Source organism: Macadamia integrifolia, chromosome 4 (assembly GCF_013358625.1).
Source record: "Macadamia integrifolia cultivar HAES 741 chromosome 4, SCU_Mint_v3, whole genome shotgun sequence".
NCBI classification, from domain to species: Eukaryota; Viridiplantae; Streptophyta; class Magnoliopsida; order Proteales; family Proteaceae; genus Macadamia; species Macadamia integrifolia.
In genome coordinates, this window is record NC_056560.1 from 16,297,923 (window position 1) to 16,311,843 (window position 13,921).

The 13,921-nt window shown below is 38.0% G+C and overlaps 2 protein-coding genes across 2 annotated transcripts in view; one reads left to right on the forward strand and one right to left on the reverse strand.

The window, feature by feature from the left end:
* The window catches only part of LOC122076484 (LEAF RUST 10 DISEASE-RESISTANCE LOCUS RECEPTOR-LIKE PROTEIN KINASE-like 2.2), a 3,691-nt gene extending 1,868 nt beyond the window's left edge, over positions 1-1,823 (forward strand). The window contains exons 2-4 of the mRNA XM_042641792.1: positions 26-146; positions 271-497; positions 586-1,823. Of these exons, the coding sequence (XP_042497726.1) occupies positions 26-146; positions 271-497; positions 586-1,700 (1,463 nt within the window). The 3' untranslated portion in view covers positions 1,701-1,823. The remainder of the gene's footprint in view (positions 1-25; positions 147-270; positions 498-585) is intronic.
* Positions 1,824-5,491: 3,668 nt separating this feature from the next.
* On the reverse strand, positions 5,492-6,250 carry LOC122076289 (flavonoid 3'-monooxygenase CYP75B137-like). Its single transcript, XM_042641608.1, has one exon. The coding sequence runs from the start codon at positions 6,248-6,250 to the stop codon at positions 5,585-5,587; it is 666 nt and encodes a 221-aa protein (XP_042497542.1). The 3' UTR covers positions 5,492-5,584.
* Between the last annotated feature and the right edge of the window lie 7,671 nt (positions 6,251-13,921).

Consider the following 13,921-nt stretch of genomic DNA (forward strand, 5'->3'; position numbering starts at 1 on the left):
TTTTTGTTGTTGTTGTCATCCACAGCTTGCAAATCCATGGTTGGCAATGACTCACTTGACTACCCATTGCTTGTTCCCAATGGATCTACGGTCTTAACTGCTAACAATTGCGTCCAATGCACCTGCAAGTCATCAAAAAATTGGACGTAAGTATTACTTTATCTTTAGCTATCAATCTTGATTTGACCTTGCTATTTGATGAGCTTCTAGTTTTCTACTTAAAAGATGAAGTCTGAATCTGTTTGCTTCGTTTTTATTGTGAATATATAGATTACATTGTGAGCCATTCCAAGGGTCTAAATCCACTTCCTGCCCTCCCATGCAATGTCAAGGTGGTTTATACCTTGGAAGCAGTACCATGTCACCTTGCACTACATGTACCTATGCTGGAAATACCAATCAAACCATACTTATGACACTCACCAATACTTGTAGTACTGATGATGAAGTTGCAAGTAATGGAAACAATATGGCTATGAGAAGGAAGCTTGCAGTAGGTATATAATTCAATTCTTGGTTGTGTATTCATCTGACCCATGCTTTGTTCTTCTATGATTTTCAATTGACCTCTTCCTTTGATTACAGTTGTTTCTTCGGCGACTGGAATTGGGATTTTGGTGACTGTGATAGTCCTATATTGTTGCTTGAGAGGAAAATCGTCATTTGTTAATAAAAACAAAGACATTGACATAGAGTCTATTTTGAGGAATAATGGATCCTTTGTTCCAAGATACAGTTATTCAGATATCAAGAAAATGACAAACTCCTACAAAGATAAACTAGGTGAAGGAGGATATGGTGTTGTGTTCAAAGGAAAGTTACTTGATGGTCGATTGGTGGCAGTGAAGATCCTCAACATATCCAACGGAAATGGAGAGGAATTCATCAATGAAGTTGCAAGCATTAGCAAGACTTCCCATGTTAATATTGTTGCTCTTGTTGGTTATTGTTTTGAAGGGATCAAGAGAGCTCTTGTGTATGAGTTCATGCCCAATGGACCTCTTGACAAGTTCATATATTATGATTCATCATCGACGACACACCCTCACTTTGGGTGGGAAACATTATTCGATATAGCTACTGGAATTGGTCGGGGATTAGAGTACCTACATCGTGGTTGCAATACACGTATTTTACACTTTGATATAAAGCCACATAACATTCTACTAGACCAGGACTTCTGCCCCAAAATCTCCGATTTTGGGCTTGCTAAACTATGTCCAAGAAAAGAGAGTATTATATCAATGATGGGTATGAGAGGGACTATAGGGTATATTGCTCCAGAAGTGTTCTCTCGAAATTTTGGAGGAGTCTCCCACAAGTCTGATGTCTATAGTTATGGAATGATGGTTTTGGAAATGGTTGGAGGAAGAAGGAATGTGAAAGTGCCAGTAGATCATACTAGTGAAATATATTTCCCGCATTGGATCTATAGGAAATTCCAACAAGATCAGAAACTAGAAGTACTAGAAGGGCTGGTGACTAGAGTGGAAGAAGAAATTGCAAGGAAAATGACTTTAGTAGGGCTATGGTGCATCCAAACAAATCCTTCAAATCGGCCTTCAATGAGTAAAGTTGTTGAAATGTTAGAAGGAAGCATTAGTTCATTGCAGATCCCTCCAAAGCCATACTTGTGTTCTCCTCCAAGTTCGCCAACAGATTGCTCTACCAGTACTACCTTGGAAAATTCATCATCGTAATTGTAAGTTCATATTATCCTTTTTAATGTTCTATTGAAGTATTAACTTGAGAAATTCATCCAATTAGGTTAAAATATTCTCTCTGATATTCAATTAATACGGAAGTGGATTTTTTGTTGAACATATCTTTTATGCATAATTAAACATCGTGAATCCAATGTATTGATTTGCAATCTAAGATGGTGTATCAAAGCGCATAATGTCTTACTACAATGATAAGGACCTCTCAGATCTGAAAGCTAATCGAAAACAATCATTGATGATCTTGTCCTTAAACAACTAACAATATTCCATTCAATATTTTCATGTGATCAAATTCAATGTGTATACAATATATACTTACATTTATGTCTCGGTATAAACATTCATAGCCTGTTCACTGCCAGGGAGGAATCTCTCTGGCCGGAACCCCAGCTGTTCGGGCCCCAAACTGCTGGGTCACGTGAAATGGCCCATACATTGACGGGAAGCGTAGCATGCTTCGGAATGTAATAGCCGTTTATTCGGGAAGCGTAGCATGCTTCGGAATGTAATAGCCGTTTATTCAAAGCTCTCGGTGGCTTTGATGGGTGGAGACGAAACGTTTCTTTGATGATGGCTTGTAGAGTTGTAGCCTTGTAGGTATGGGAGATGGGATAGATCCGATTCGGTCACGAGCCGATCCTTACTACGACCCAGTCCAGCTCTTGTTGGGCTTGGACCAGCATGTTACGGTGACGAATGATCTCTGCTAGGGCCCACTCTACGGTGTTGATGATGTCAGTTCCTGCCGTGAATAAATCAGGACATCACAATTACATTCATTGAAATGGAGGCGAATTGCGGTCCGATTTTTCAAACCATAAGCTAGGATCTTGATATCTATATGCTTAAGAAAAATAAGTGAGGATTTTGATTTTGCAGTTATAGCCTACAAGTGGCAGGTGCTAAATCGAAGCTGAATCAATAAGGGAATTTTGATTTTCAGTTTGGTTTAGGTTTTTGGTTGATTTCGGTTTTTGTCTGGTTTTGATTTGATTTTCTATATAAAACTATGCAAAACTTAGTTTCTTAATGTATTTTGGACTGTTTTCGGTTTCTTATTTGTCTGATTTCAGTTTCGGTCTAGGTTTTGAATAGATTCCAATTTGGTTTCGGGTCCATCCCGATTTTCGTTGGGGGATTCGGTTTGTTAGGGAGTTACAATATCCCAAACCTTAACCAGCCCAATAAGCCTTCGATTCAGTTTGGTCTAGGTTCAATCGGCTTGGTCTAAGGCGGTTTTACTGGTTTGGTTTAGGTATTGACACCCCTAGATATTAGGAGTAGAGCACTACGCATTTAAAAGTGCAGACCATGGAGATAATTTTCTATCTCAATGGCAGGGTAGTCAGGCTCAAGTTTAAATTTCTTGATATAATAGTAAGTAGGTTAGTAAGATAGCTCGGCAGTTGGGCTCTAGAGTAAATTTCTTGATATAATAGCAAGGAGGTTAGTAGTTAGTAATAAGAATAGAGTTTTTAGTTATAAAATTCCTTTTGGAGGCAATTTCTCTTTAACATGGATTTTATATGTCTCTAGTTAAGTTATAAATTCCTCCTCATGTCCATCTCTCTCCTTCGTACTATGAAATGACATATTGTGTGAAAAGACCACCCTCACTCCGTGTGGTTGAGACCTCTATCTACCTCACACTAACTCTCACTAGTGCAATATCCATGCAACCAATTACTGTCCTCCCGCCCATAAATATTTTTATAGGGTAAGTGTGTTAAATGTAATATTTATTGAAGGATTTATTTTTTGGGGGGTATAATTTATTGAAGATTATGTTTGTATATTTCCTTATCCGTAATATTGTGATCATTGATTCACTTTCCTTGTTTATTTGTTGTCATATTTAAATGACACTCTCTTTTTATATATAAATGGAGTATTTGAATTTTGAATGACACATCTATATGTATATTTAGAATTTTGACACTTTCTCATAACAATATTGTGATGTCTCCATGGTCTGCACTTTTAAACGCGTAGTGCACTTTTATTTGTTGTCAGTGTCTTTGTTTATATCCAACCCATATTTGTTTATTTGTTGTCAAATTTAAATGGTATTTTAAAAAAATCTATCCCCACAATCTTGTTAAGGATCGCTTTCATCCACAATCAAATACCGTAAATCCAACCAACATATTAATATATGGTATGAGGTACGTCAAAACCATAATGTTCGACTACAACAATAAAGATCACTCATGTTGGGAGACTAACAGAAATATATCATTAAAGATATTGTCCTTAAACATGAGATAGTATTACATTATGTGGTCAAATTTAATGTATACACAACATGTGCATTCACACGTATGTCCTAGATTCAACATTTGTGGACACGCAAAATTTAATGACTATATAAATAGAATGCCCAATTTTATCTCTAGTCATGAAAAGATTTAAGATGAAAACCTATAAACAACCGTCAGTTAATACCAAATAATCATAATCATAAATAAAACAGTTTATTTATGGATTTGATGAACACACTCCCTACATCCAGGTAGCCATATGGAATTCCATTCTAATGCGGTAAAAATTGATCGGATGATGTTCCCTACAGTTCCTGGTGCTCCAACTGACCAGCACAGAAAAGATGACAGGGGAGAGTCAGGCTGACCCGACGGGGGACTCTCCGATGCCTAAGTCAAATCTTTCCACAGCAAATGCTCAAGAGAGCTTTTTCAGTAAAATGAGTGATTGATCGATCCCCTATGATGGAGGCTTACCTTGGTATTTATAAGCTGCTGATGGAGAGAGAAGGAAGAGTGTTTGTAGAGAGTCCTGTTTAGGCGTAGAGTTCTTGAGGGGAGTGGCTCCATGATTCTGAGAATATTCCAGGTTCCAGGGCATATTCTGAGAATATTCTCCATTGATCTCGGAGGTGCAAGTCGTGAGAGGGGTGGACGCCTCTGATGATGTGTAGTGGATAGAGTCCTGCCCCCGTGATCAAGGATCTAGTCCCTTGAATATAGGAGTGGATGTGTGCACGTTTCTAAGTGTCTTACTTGACTGTGCCGAGCCACAGTGACTAGCAGCATGGCCTAATGGAGGTCCGAGGTGGTAGCACGGCCTGATTGAGGGCCGAGGTTTCAGCAGGGCCTGATGGAGGGTCGAGGTAATAGCACGGCTTGATGGATGCCGATGTGGCAGCAAGGCCTGATGGAGGGCCGAGGTAGTAGCACGGCTTGATGAGATACCGAGGTGGCAGCTCGGCCTGATAGAGGGCCGAGGTGGTAGCACGGCCTGATGAGATACCGAAGTGGCAGCTTGGCCTGATGGAGGGCCGAGGTGGTAGCACGGCCTGATGAGATGCCGAGGTGGTAGCACGATCTGATGGAGGGCCGAGGTGGCAGCACGGCCTGATGAGATGCCGAGGTGACAGCACGGCCTGATTGGGGGCCGAGGTGGCAGCACGGCCTGATGGAGGCTCGAGGAAGTAGCACGGCCTGATGAAATACCGAGGTGGTAGCCTAGCCTGATGGAGGGCGGAGATAACAGCACGGCCTGATGGAGGGCCGAGGTGACAGCATGGCCTGATGAGATGCCAAAGTGGCAGCACGGCCTGATGGAGGGCCGAGGTGGCAGCACTGCCTGATGGAATGCCAAGGTGGTGGCATGGCCTGATGGAGGGCCGGGGTGCAGCATTGGTCAGAACGATCCCTGCCCGTGCCGTGGTTGGGAAGAAATACCCTCATCACATTCCAACATTAATGAATAATCCATCTGTTGCCACCCATGTCATCAACACCATCCATGAAGTTTCAAATCCCCCAACATTTATGGATACATCTGCACCTCCAAAGACATGTAAACTTATAAAGGATAAACAGGAAGCAAACATTATTACATCAAGCTCTAACAGTGGTGCCATATAAATGTTGGACCAACCTTGGGCGTGTAAACGCCATAAGAGGCATGGCCCTTTGCAAGGTCAGCCCATAAGCCTCTTCCATGTTCAGCTTCTCTGCAGACAGGGCCTCCGGTAGGACCCAATCAAATGCATGGACCAAAGTAGCAGTCAAGAGCTGCACCATTCGCAACCCAAGGCTCATCCCTGCGCATATTCTACGCCCTGCCTCAAAGGGTATAACTTCAAAATCGTTCCCCTTAATATCAATATGGGCCAGTTTACTACCAGGGAGGAATCTCTCGGGTCGGAACTCCAGCGGTTCGGGCCAAATTGCTGGGTCACGTGAAATGGCCCATACATTGACGAGAAGTGTGGAATCCTTTGGAATGTAATAGCCGTTGATCTTACAGCTCTCGGCGGCCATTCGTGGGAGCGATAATGGCGTTGATGGGTGAAGACGAAACGTTTCTTTGATGATGGCTTGTAGGTATGGGAGATTGGGTAGATCCGATTCCGTCACGAGCCGATCCATTCCAACGACCGAGTCCAACTCCTTTTGGGCTTGGACCAGTATGTTAGGATGACGAATCAGCTCCGCCAGGGCCCACTCTACGGTGATTGATGATGTGTCAGTTCCTGCCGAGAATAAGTCCTGACATAACATTTACAGGACATACGGTAGGACAGAGTTTTGAAACCTTAGAAAGGAAAAGAAACAAATATTTTCACAAATATATATTTTTTTCAAAATTTTCTATTCGAAATCTAATACATAATTTTCTTTAGTGATCAAAATTGAAGATCAAAGTTCATTCTTGATCAATTACAAAACAACTTTCACATGCATGGAAGTGTATGATACAAGTGGTTCCTTCACTTACTTGTCAATTAGTCAACTAGGGCCATGGCCTATACCTTAGTCTTTTTTGCCTTTACTGTAAGACCCAAGCTAGGCCATATAGGACCCATAAGGGGCTGGATAAGGGATCCACGGAAGCCAATAAGGAGTCACTTAGGGACACTTATTGCAATAGTATAATTACTATTATGATATTTTTAAAAAATGGGAATAGAGTACAATTACCTTCCCGTCCCATTTCTTTAAAGTAGGGTACTGGGTACCCTTTGTTCACAAATCAGGAGCCACTACTCTTACCTTTCTTCAGAGAATAACGAGCTTTACCAAAAAAAAAAAAAAGAGAATAACGAGCTAGGACCCCCACTACCCTTAACAGTAAGATACATGGCCTGAAAAAGAACACGTGTCAAGTAATATCTTGACCATTAGTGGAGCTGTACATATCCTCCCACCCCCTACCCTCCCCCCACCACGAAACCCCTTTATTCGAATTTCTAAGGTGAAAATGACGTCTCAACAGATTATGTCACCATCTTTTCTTTTCTCTTCTTTTATCTTCTTTTCTATTTGTGGGTGAAAGGGATAAAAATCATTAATGAAAGTTATTATTTATTAAAATATAAAAATAATTTGATAATTATTTTAAAAAATTAGTTTTTTTTAATGAAAAATAGTTTAGTATCTCTGTGTAAAATAATTTTTTCAATAAATTGATTTTTCACCCACCTTTCTTATAATTCTCTTTCTCCACTTTGGACTTAGATTTTTAATTACAAAGCGAATGACTACTTTACCCCTTTATATTACACTTTAAACACGTGCTTATTAAAATTCAATGTAAAAATAACTAAAAATCAATTTTGATCAAAACACATAAATAATTGTTGACTCTTTTCTATTTTGTGTTTTATCAATTTTTTTTTAAATAGAAATAAGCTTTATAAATGATATCAAATGCAACCAAAACTATTTTTATGAATAAAATAAAAAAGAAAAAATAATATCAAAAAATAAAAAGAAAAAATAATATCAAATAAATACTTAAGAAATTGCAGAGATCATGAGAAATATTAGAAAAAAAAGGGAAGGAAGACGACTCGGCCATGTAGGCATAGCTGTATAAACCTTTTTTTTTTTTTATGAAAAAAAAGGTGCTCCATGGTAGTGACCATAGCCCCTAGGACAAGCCCCCGTATGGCAAGCAGCACTTCCATAGGACCAATAGGCAATAGTGGGCATGCCAAGACTTGAACCCACAATTAGCCGACTCGAGCGGTGATGGGTTGAAAGCATTTTCACTACTAAGCTACCAACCCCGTTGATTACTGTGTGTAAACCTATGAGAACGGAAAGTTGAGATCTGTTTCCGTCTATGTCGTTGTTCTACGCTATCAGTCAGCACTAATAGTCACAACCCTAACGTCCACAACCACCAGTGCTTGTGCCAAGTGCAAACCACCAGTTTGCGTTTGCCGATTTGCTATGGACATTTATCTCACTCTCTCTAAAAGTGGAAGTCTTTGGAAGTCTATTCAATGCTTAGTTATTGAATGCGAAGCTACTGAAGAGAGGGAAAAGGTCTAACTCACCACTGCACAACCTACCAAAAAACAATCGAAAAGGACCTCTATTTTTTTCTTTTTCTTTTTTTCTTCGCTTATTATTAATATTTTCGAAGAAAGTGATTTCCTTCCTATGCCAATAATTCGAGTGTCTCTTTTTGTCCCCCTAAAAGGAGGGCATGGATGTTCTTCCATAGGGGAGTTAAAGAATAGACTCACGGGATCACTTACATAAACCATAATCCCAATGATCATGGATTTAAGTATTGGTATTGGAGTTATATTAAACGTTTTGTTTCAGTGTTGACTTAGACCGATATCAATAACTGACTGATCTAGATCAAGTATTAGTACTAACTTAGGGGGTAAAATAGTTTTAAAAAAAAAAAAGTTACTTTTAATAAGGGCAAATTTGACTAATCCAAATCGATGTCAATGAGTATCAATACCAGTAACTAAATCCATGCAAGTGACAAAGTTCTTTTCCGTCATTTTAGCATATGTTGTTTCATTATTTTAACTCATTAAGAATAGAATCCCATGCTAATAGACAAGAAATAGCTCCATTTTTTGGTAAGATTATTTACGTCCATGAATAATATTAAGATTTATTACACTCACTATATCAATGGAGTGAAATATCCCCCCTCCCTTTTTGGCCTTTTCCTTTTGCTTTTCCATTCCGTTCCAAAGTCCCTTGCAATTACAACGATGGAAGCCCTATGCATAAAAGTTATATGAAAGCCATCAGTGAAGATACCACAAAAAAGACGAAGGATGGGATGAGGACTAGCATCACTCAAGTCACAAAGGTCTCAGAGCGTAAAGGCTATGTTAGAAATTTTTTTTACGATTTTGTTTGGTAGTAGGAAAAATTAAAGGGATGAAAAGTGAAAATATTCAAATCTAAAAGAGAAACTTCTGTATTTATCATAACCCCATATGATTGTATAAAATGAGTTTTAATAACCAAATATAGAATGATTTTGGAGTTGAGTTCATCACCAAGTTATGCACCTCATTTGAGTCAACACTAAATTTTCAAAATAACCCCAATAATGTTCCTTAGCAAGCTTTACAGTTTAGACTTTGGAGCAATTTGGTATCAGGAATAGGATTGATCAATGCCAATAGCAATTCGAATCAGCCTAGATTAGACAGAAATACCTTTGCTTTTAATTTAAAACCATTTTTTATTTATTATTTCACCCTTTGTCCATATCAATCCATCAATACCATATCGACCCAAAATGGGATCGATCAAAACCGATTTTAATCCAATTTGACCGATTTCAACTAATCTGATCTGATTCTTCAAAACATGATTAAAAAATGCTCTGTAAATCCGTTTCAATAATTTTTCCTGTCATCAAATAAATAATCTGCAACAATAAACACAATGTTGCCTTCAAAGATAATTCTCAATGCCCAAACTGTTATTTAGTTGGTTCTTGACACCATTAATTATCGTACAAATTCAAATAGAAAACTCCAAAAAAGGTTAGGATGTCAGTATAATTGAAGCAAAAAGGATGCGTTTAGTAGCGTTTTAGAAAAATGTTTCTGGAGTTAGGAACGAAAAAACAGAATAAAGTGTTTGGTGCATTTATGATGCGTTTTGTTTTTTTATTTTTTTTTAACAAAAAGTGAAAAAAAATGGGTAGAAACGAGAATTGACAAAACAACAAAAAGCAGATTCATTGTTCCAATTTCATTAAAAAAAAATGATATTTTGACATAAAAATTAAAATTTTTATTTTTAATACAAAACGTTCAAGAAAGGTTACCAAACGCACCCTAAGTATGGAGACATGCGTTGGCATCTATAGTACATATTCACGTCAACGTAATTGGTCTTAATTATTATGGTAGACGAGTAAGTGGCCGTTACAGAATCGACAAACGGCGGATATTAACATGGTTGGAGAGTAACTGCAGAACCCTTAGTCCACGGCACACTTTGGAGTCTTCCGCCAAGAAAAGGGTTTGAGAAAGGTGCCATGGGAAGAGTATTGAAAGGGGACAAATAAGGGGGTTAGGTCAGGTAAACGTACAATTATTCTCCACGTACATATCTTTATCACAATTGGACAGAGCTATCAAAAGAAGACAGGACAAGGAAAATGTCTTTCTTCTCAATAATAAACTCATCAGCCTTTACCAAGTAACCAACTCACTTGTCAATTAAGGGCCCCAACTCCCAAGTTATATCTCCTACTTCCTAGGATCACATCTTGCCTCACAGGGACCATAAATAAAATATTATTTATTTATTCACGTATAAAAATATTTAAGAGGCATACACACTCAACCCAAATGTAAAGCCACATTCAGGGTTGGGTCAGGTTTAGGAGGGTTTCTATAAGGTGTATTCAAGACACAAGGCTCTCGTTATTGTGGGGTGTGGAGAATCATAATGTACGTAATCTTACATTTGTTTCGTAAAAAAAATTATTTTCCAATTCGAATCCACGATATGTACGTCACAATTGAACAATCTTAGGCTGGTCTCTAAACTTTAATAAAATTCAAGAGGCACATTTGCATGTAGATGATTATTATGGTATGTCCCATTCATAAACCTTAAGAAAAATTTAATTCTTTATCACCTCTTACATCATGTCTCAATGTGAAAATGGTTTTTGTGGGATAGTGGTGGGACAGTACTCAGACACATGGGGAGTAAAATGATTGCCCCACCACCCCATGAAATGTGATAATGACCCCTTGCCTAATGCTTCTATTCTCCTATTGGCTCTCATGCACGCATAAGAGCCACACTTCTCCATAGGAAATATTTCTCTCACACATACAGACATGCATGCATACATATATACATACATACTACATGTAGTATGGGCGAGAGAACCTTGTCGATATAGGGTACAAAACACTAGACCAGTGTACCATTGGAAAGGCATACAAGAACATATTTAGCGCAAGTCAAAGAGGGACCAATGTGGTCTTCTCACATCCTGCATAGTCTGGCCCACGTTTCTTGTGCCAAATTGGTAGTGTTCATAGAATCCACAATAGTCTCTCATCATCTCATCATAATTAATGAAGAATCTTTTTCTTTCATCTTCCAATGAACACGGACGGTGCACCCACCATTACTATGGAAGGCAAGTCAAACAGTTCATTGGAGGATGGAAGTGTACAATGGAGGGGAAGTGAAGCCCAGCAATAGACTGGTAGCTGAGTTAAGCAGGATAAGTTGTTACAAAGGAGATCCTAATGTTGTACTACATACAAAGGTAAAAAGGATAAGATTCCTAAAATTGTACTACGTACAAAAGTAAAAAGGATAAGATTCACAATAGATGCAAAAAGATTACGTTGCCTTGTGTTGAAGATATTCCCTCGAGCCCTCCCATTTATAGCTGGTGCGTGTGTGTACGTGCACTATTGGGTACCATTATCTTGCCCTTGATTGAATTATCCAACCCAGAAGCTTCATTTGTGAGTTGAAGAAGCCAAGAGTCTTAGGGTTAGTCAATGTAGTTTATTCATAGCTTTAATTAATTCTATGTTAAATTATGTAATCATCCAGTTGCTCTAATACCATGTTGTATTATCCAACGAAAATGCTTAAGTATTAGATTGGGAGGCTAATTTGATATATGAAATCTTTTGAAATCCCATGGTCGAGGTGGGGATTATTCCCAACAATGTCTAATAATAAGGTATCATAATGTCAACAATGCTTCTACTTCAATTTGGCAACCGGGTTGCTAGTCAATGAGGGAAGAAGGAGAGGGCAAATGACAAAAGGACTTGTGGATGTTTAGACTTGGCTGATCTTCTAAATGGATATACACGGTTGATCCATTGAGTCAAAGGTTCTGATCCATTTGGGCTGGTTAAGAAGCAGAGTTACCTGAGTTGAATGGCAGAGTTTAGTGGATCAGACGATTCTCGGGTCAATTGCCTAGTTTTTAAATTATGATTGATGGCAAAAAAACCCTATCAGTATGATGCAAGAAATGCTGTTAGAGCACAAGCAAGAGTATCTTCAGTGCACATTAGAGGGTTACGATCATTTCGTGCCTGTCATGTCTAAGTATTTTCTACCCTAGACCGGCAAGATTTTTCTTCCCTATGATTAAATACATACTTATAATTTCAATTACATATGCATCATGGATGATTGATTTGACATTTTCCATTATAATGCTAAAAGCCATCTCCATTAACTTCATAATAAAAGCCATTTAAACCACTAGCACATGCAGAGTGTGGATCAGGTTCTCATATGAGAACCATTCTCATACAGCTTGATCCATATAGATGGAATCCACCATAGGGTTTTTCTCCTTTGGTGGATTCCATATGTGTGGATCAGTCCGTATGAGAATCCACTCTCACACATAAATATATAGCTAATAAATGAATATATGTCAGGTGTTAACAACAATTGTCTAGCATAATTGGTGAGCTATGGTAAGCAAAAAACACATGCTCACCAAGAGGTCTCAAGTTCTAGTTTATTGATTGTTATTTACTTTCCCTTCCTACTTATCCAAAAAATAATGGCAAGTGTAAGCTAGAACGGCTTGTAAGAGCCTCAAATTTTTTTTATTTTTTTATTTTTTTGACGGGGAGATTCATAAAAATGATAATTTCAGTTTCCTAAATTTAATCATGAATGAAAGATGATGCTGTGAAAATAATGGATGAAGTGTAAAGGTGATTCTGGAGTGTTGTGTGAGTGTGTTCCAATAGAACTCAATGAGAACTTTTTACGACAATTACAAGATCAACAATAATGTATAAAGATAAATGTTATGTATAAAGATAAATATTAGGCAGTGAAGATGCAAAACATAAACAAACTTGATGTGGACCAAGAGAGGTGTTAGAGATTAATGAGTTGTAAAACTAAAAAAGAACAAATAAATCGAAACAAATTTAAGAGTAACTCTTGGTACATTATAAGTTTAAAAAATTTTGATTAAAAAAATTTGATAAGGTTCGGACGTGTACAATGGAAACCTTTGAATACACCAGCGAAAAGGAATAATATGATTCAGATTAAAGGGGATCGTCACCATGCAGAAGTCTGCACATGTACAGAATAAGCATTTCAAAAACAGCGAAAAATCAAAAGAGAAAGAGTAAATATTTTATGGGCTGTCAGAAGAAAATGCCTTCAACCAAGAAATCACCCACCACTTAAACAAACACACAAGGTCACACACTCCTCTGTACTTGCTTTTTTTTCGTTATTGCCCTATACTCACTATTATTTTACCTTGATACTAGACTGTCACAAATCACAATTACCACCTACTTCAATTGAATTTTTTAAGAGACCCTTGGTTGGATCTACCAAACAGAGCATATATGTAAGCTAATCGTAGAAAATAAAATATCTTCACAGAATACAGGAGACTTTGTGATTCCATATGTCAAACACTGGGCAATGGCCACATTCCAAGAGATGGTCCCGTACAGAGGATTTTTATCCGATTTTGAAGTGAGCTGCTGAGTTGAGTAGGGAAGGGACATGGAGTACCACAGCTAGGTGCTCTTAACATGTTCTTCCGTTTGAACGGAGAGACGGAGAGAATATAGTCGAAGAGAAACCCTAGAAATGATTCGTGGATTTTTTTTTTTTTTCCCTTTCTTTTTTCCGTTCTCTCTCCTTTTCTGGTAATCGTCTTTCGAAGATTGAGGGTTCCACGAAGACTAGGACCTATTGGCTATGTTTCTCTCTCAATGTGTGTAATGTTTATTGCTTTCAAAGAAGACTAAGGTCTAAGGATATATCACAGATCAATCATTATTTGGTTGGAAGTCGCTTGCGGAGAAGAGAATTTTTCCTTTTGGGGGTAGGGGAAGGAATATAAAGGGTTATTATAAACTTCTTGAAATTTTTTTAGTTTTCCCATTAAATGTTTTTTTTTTTTTT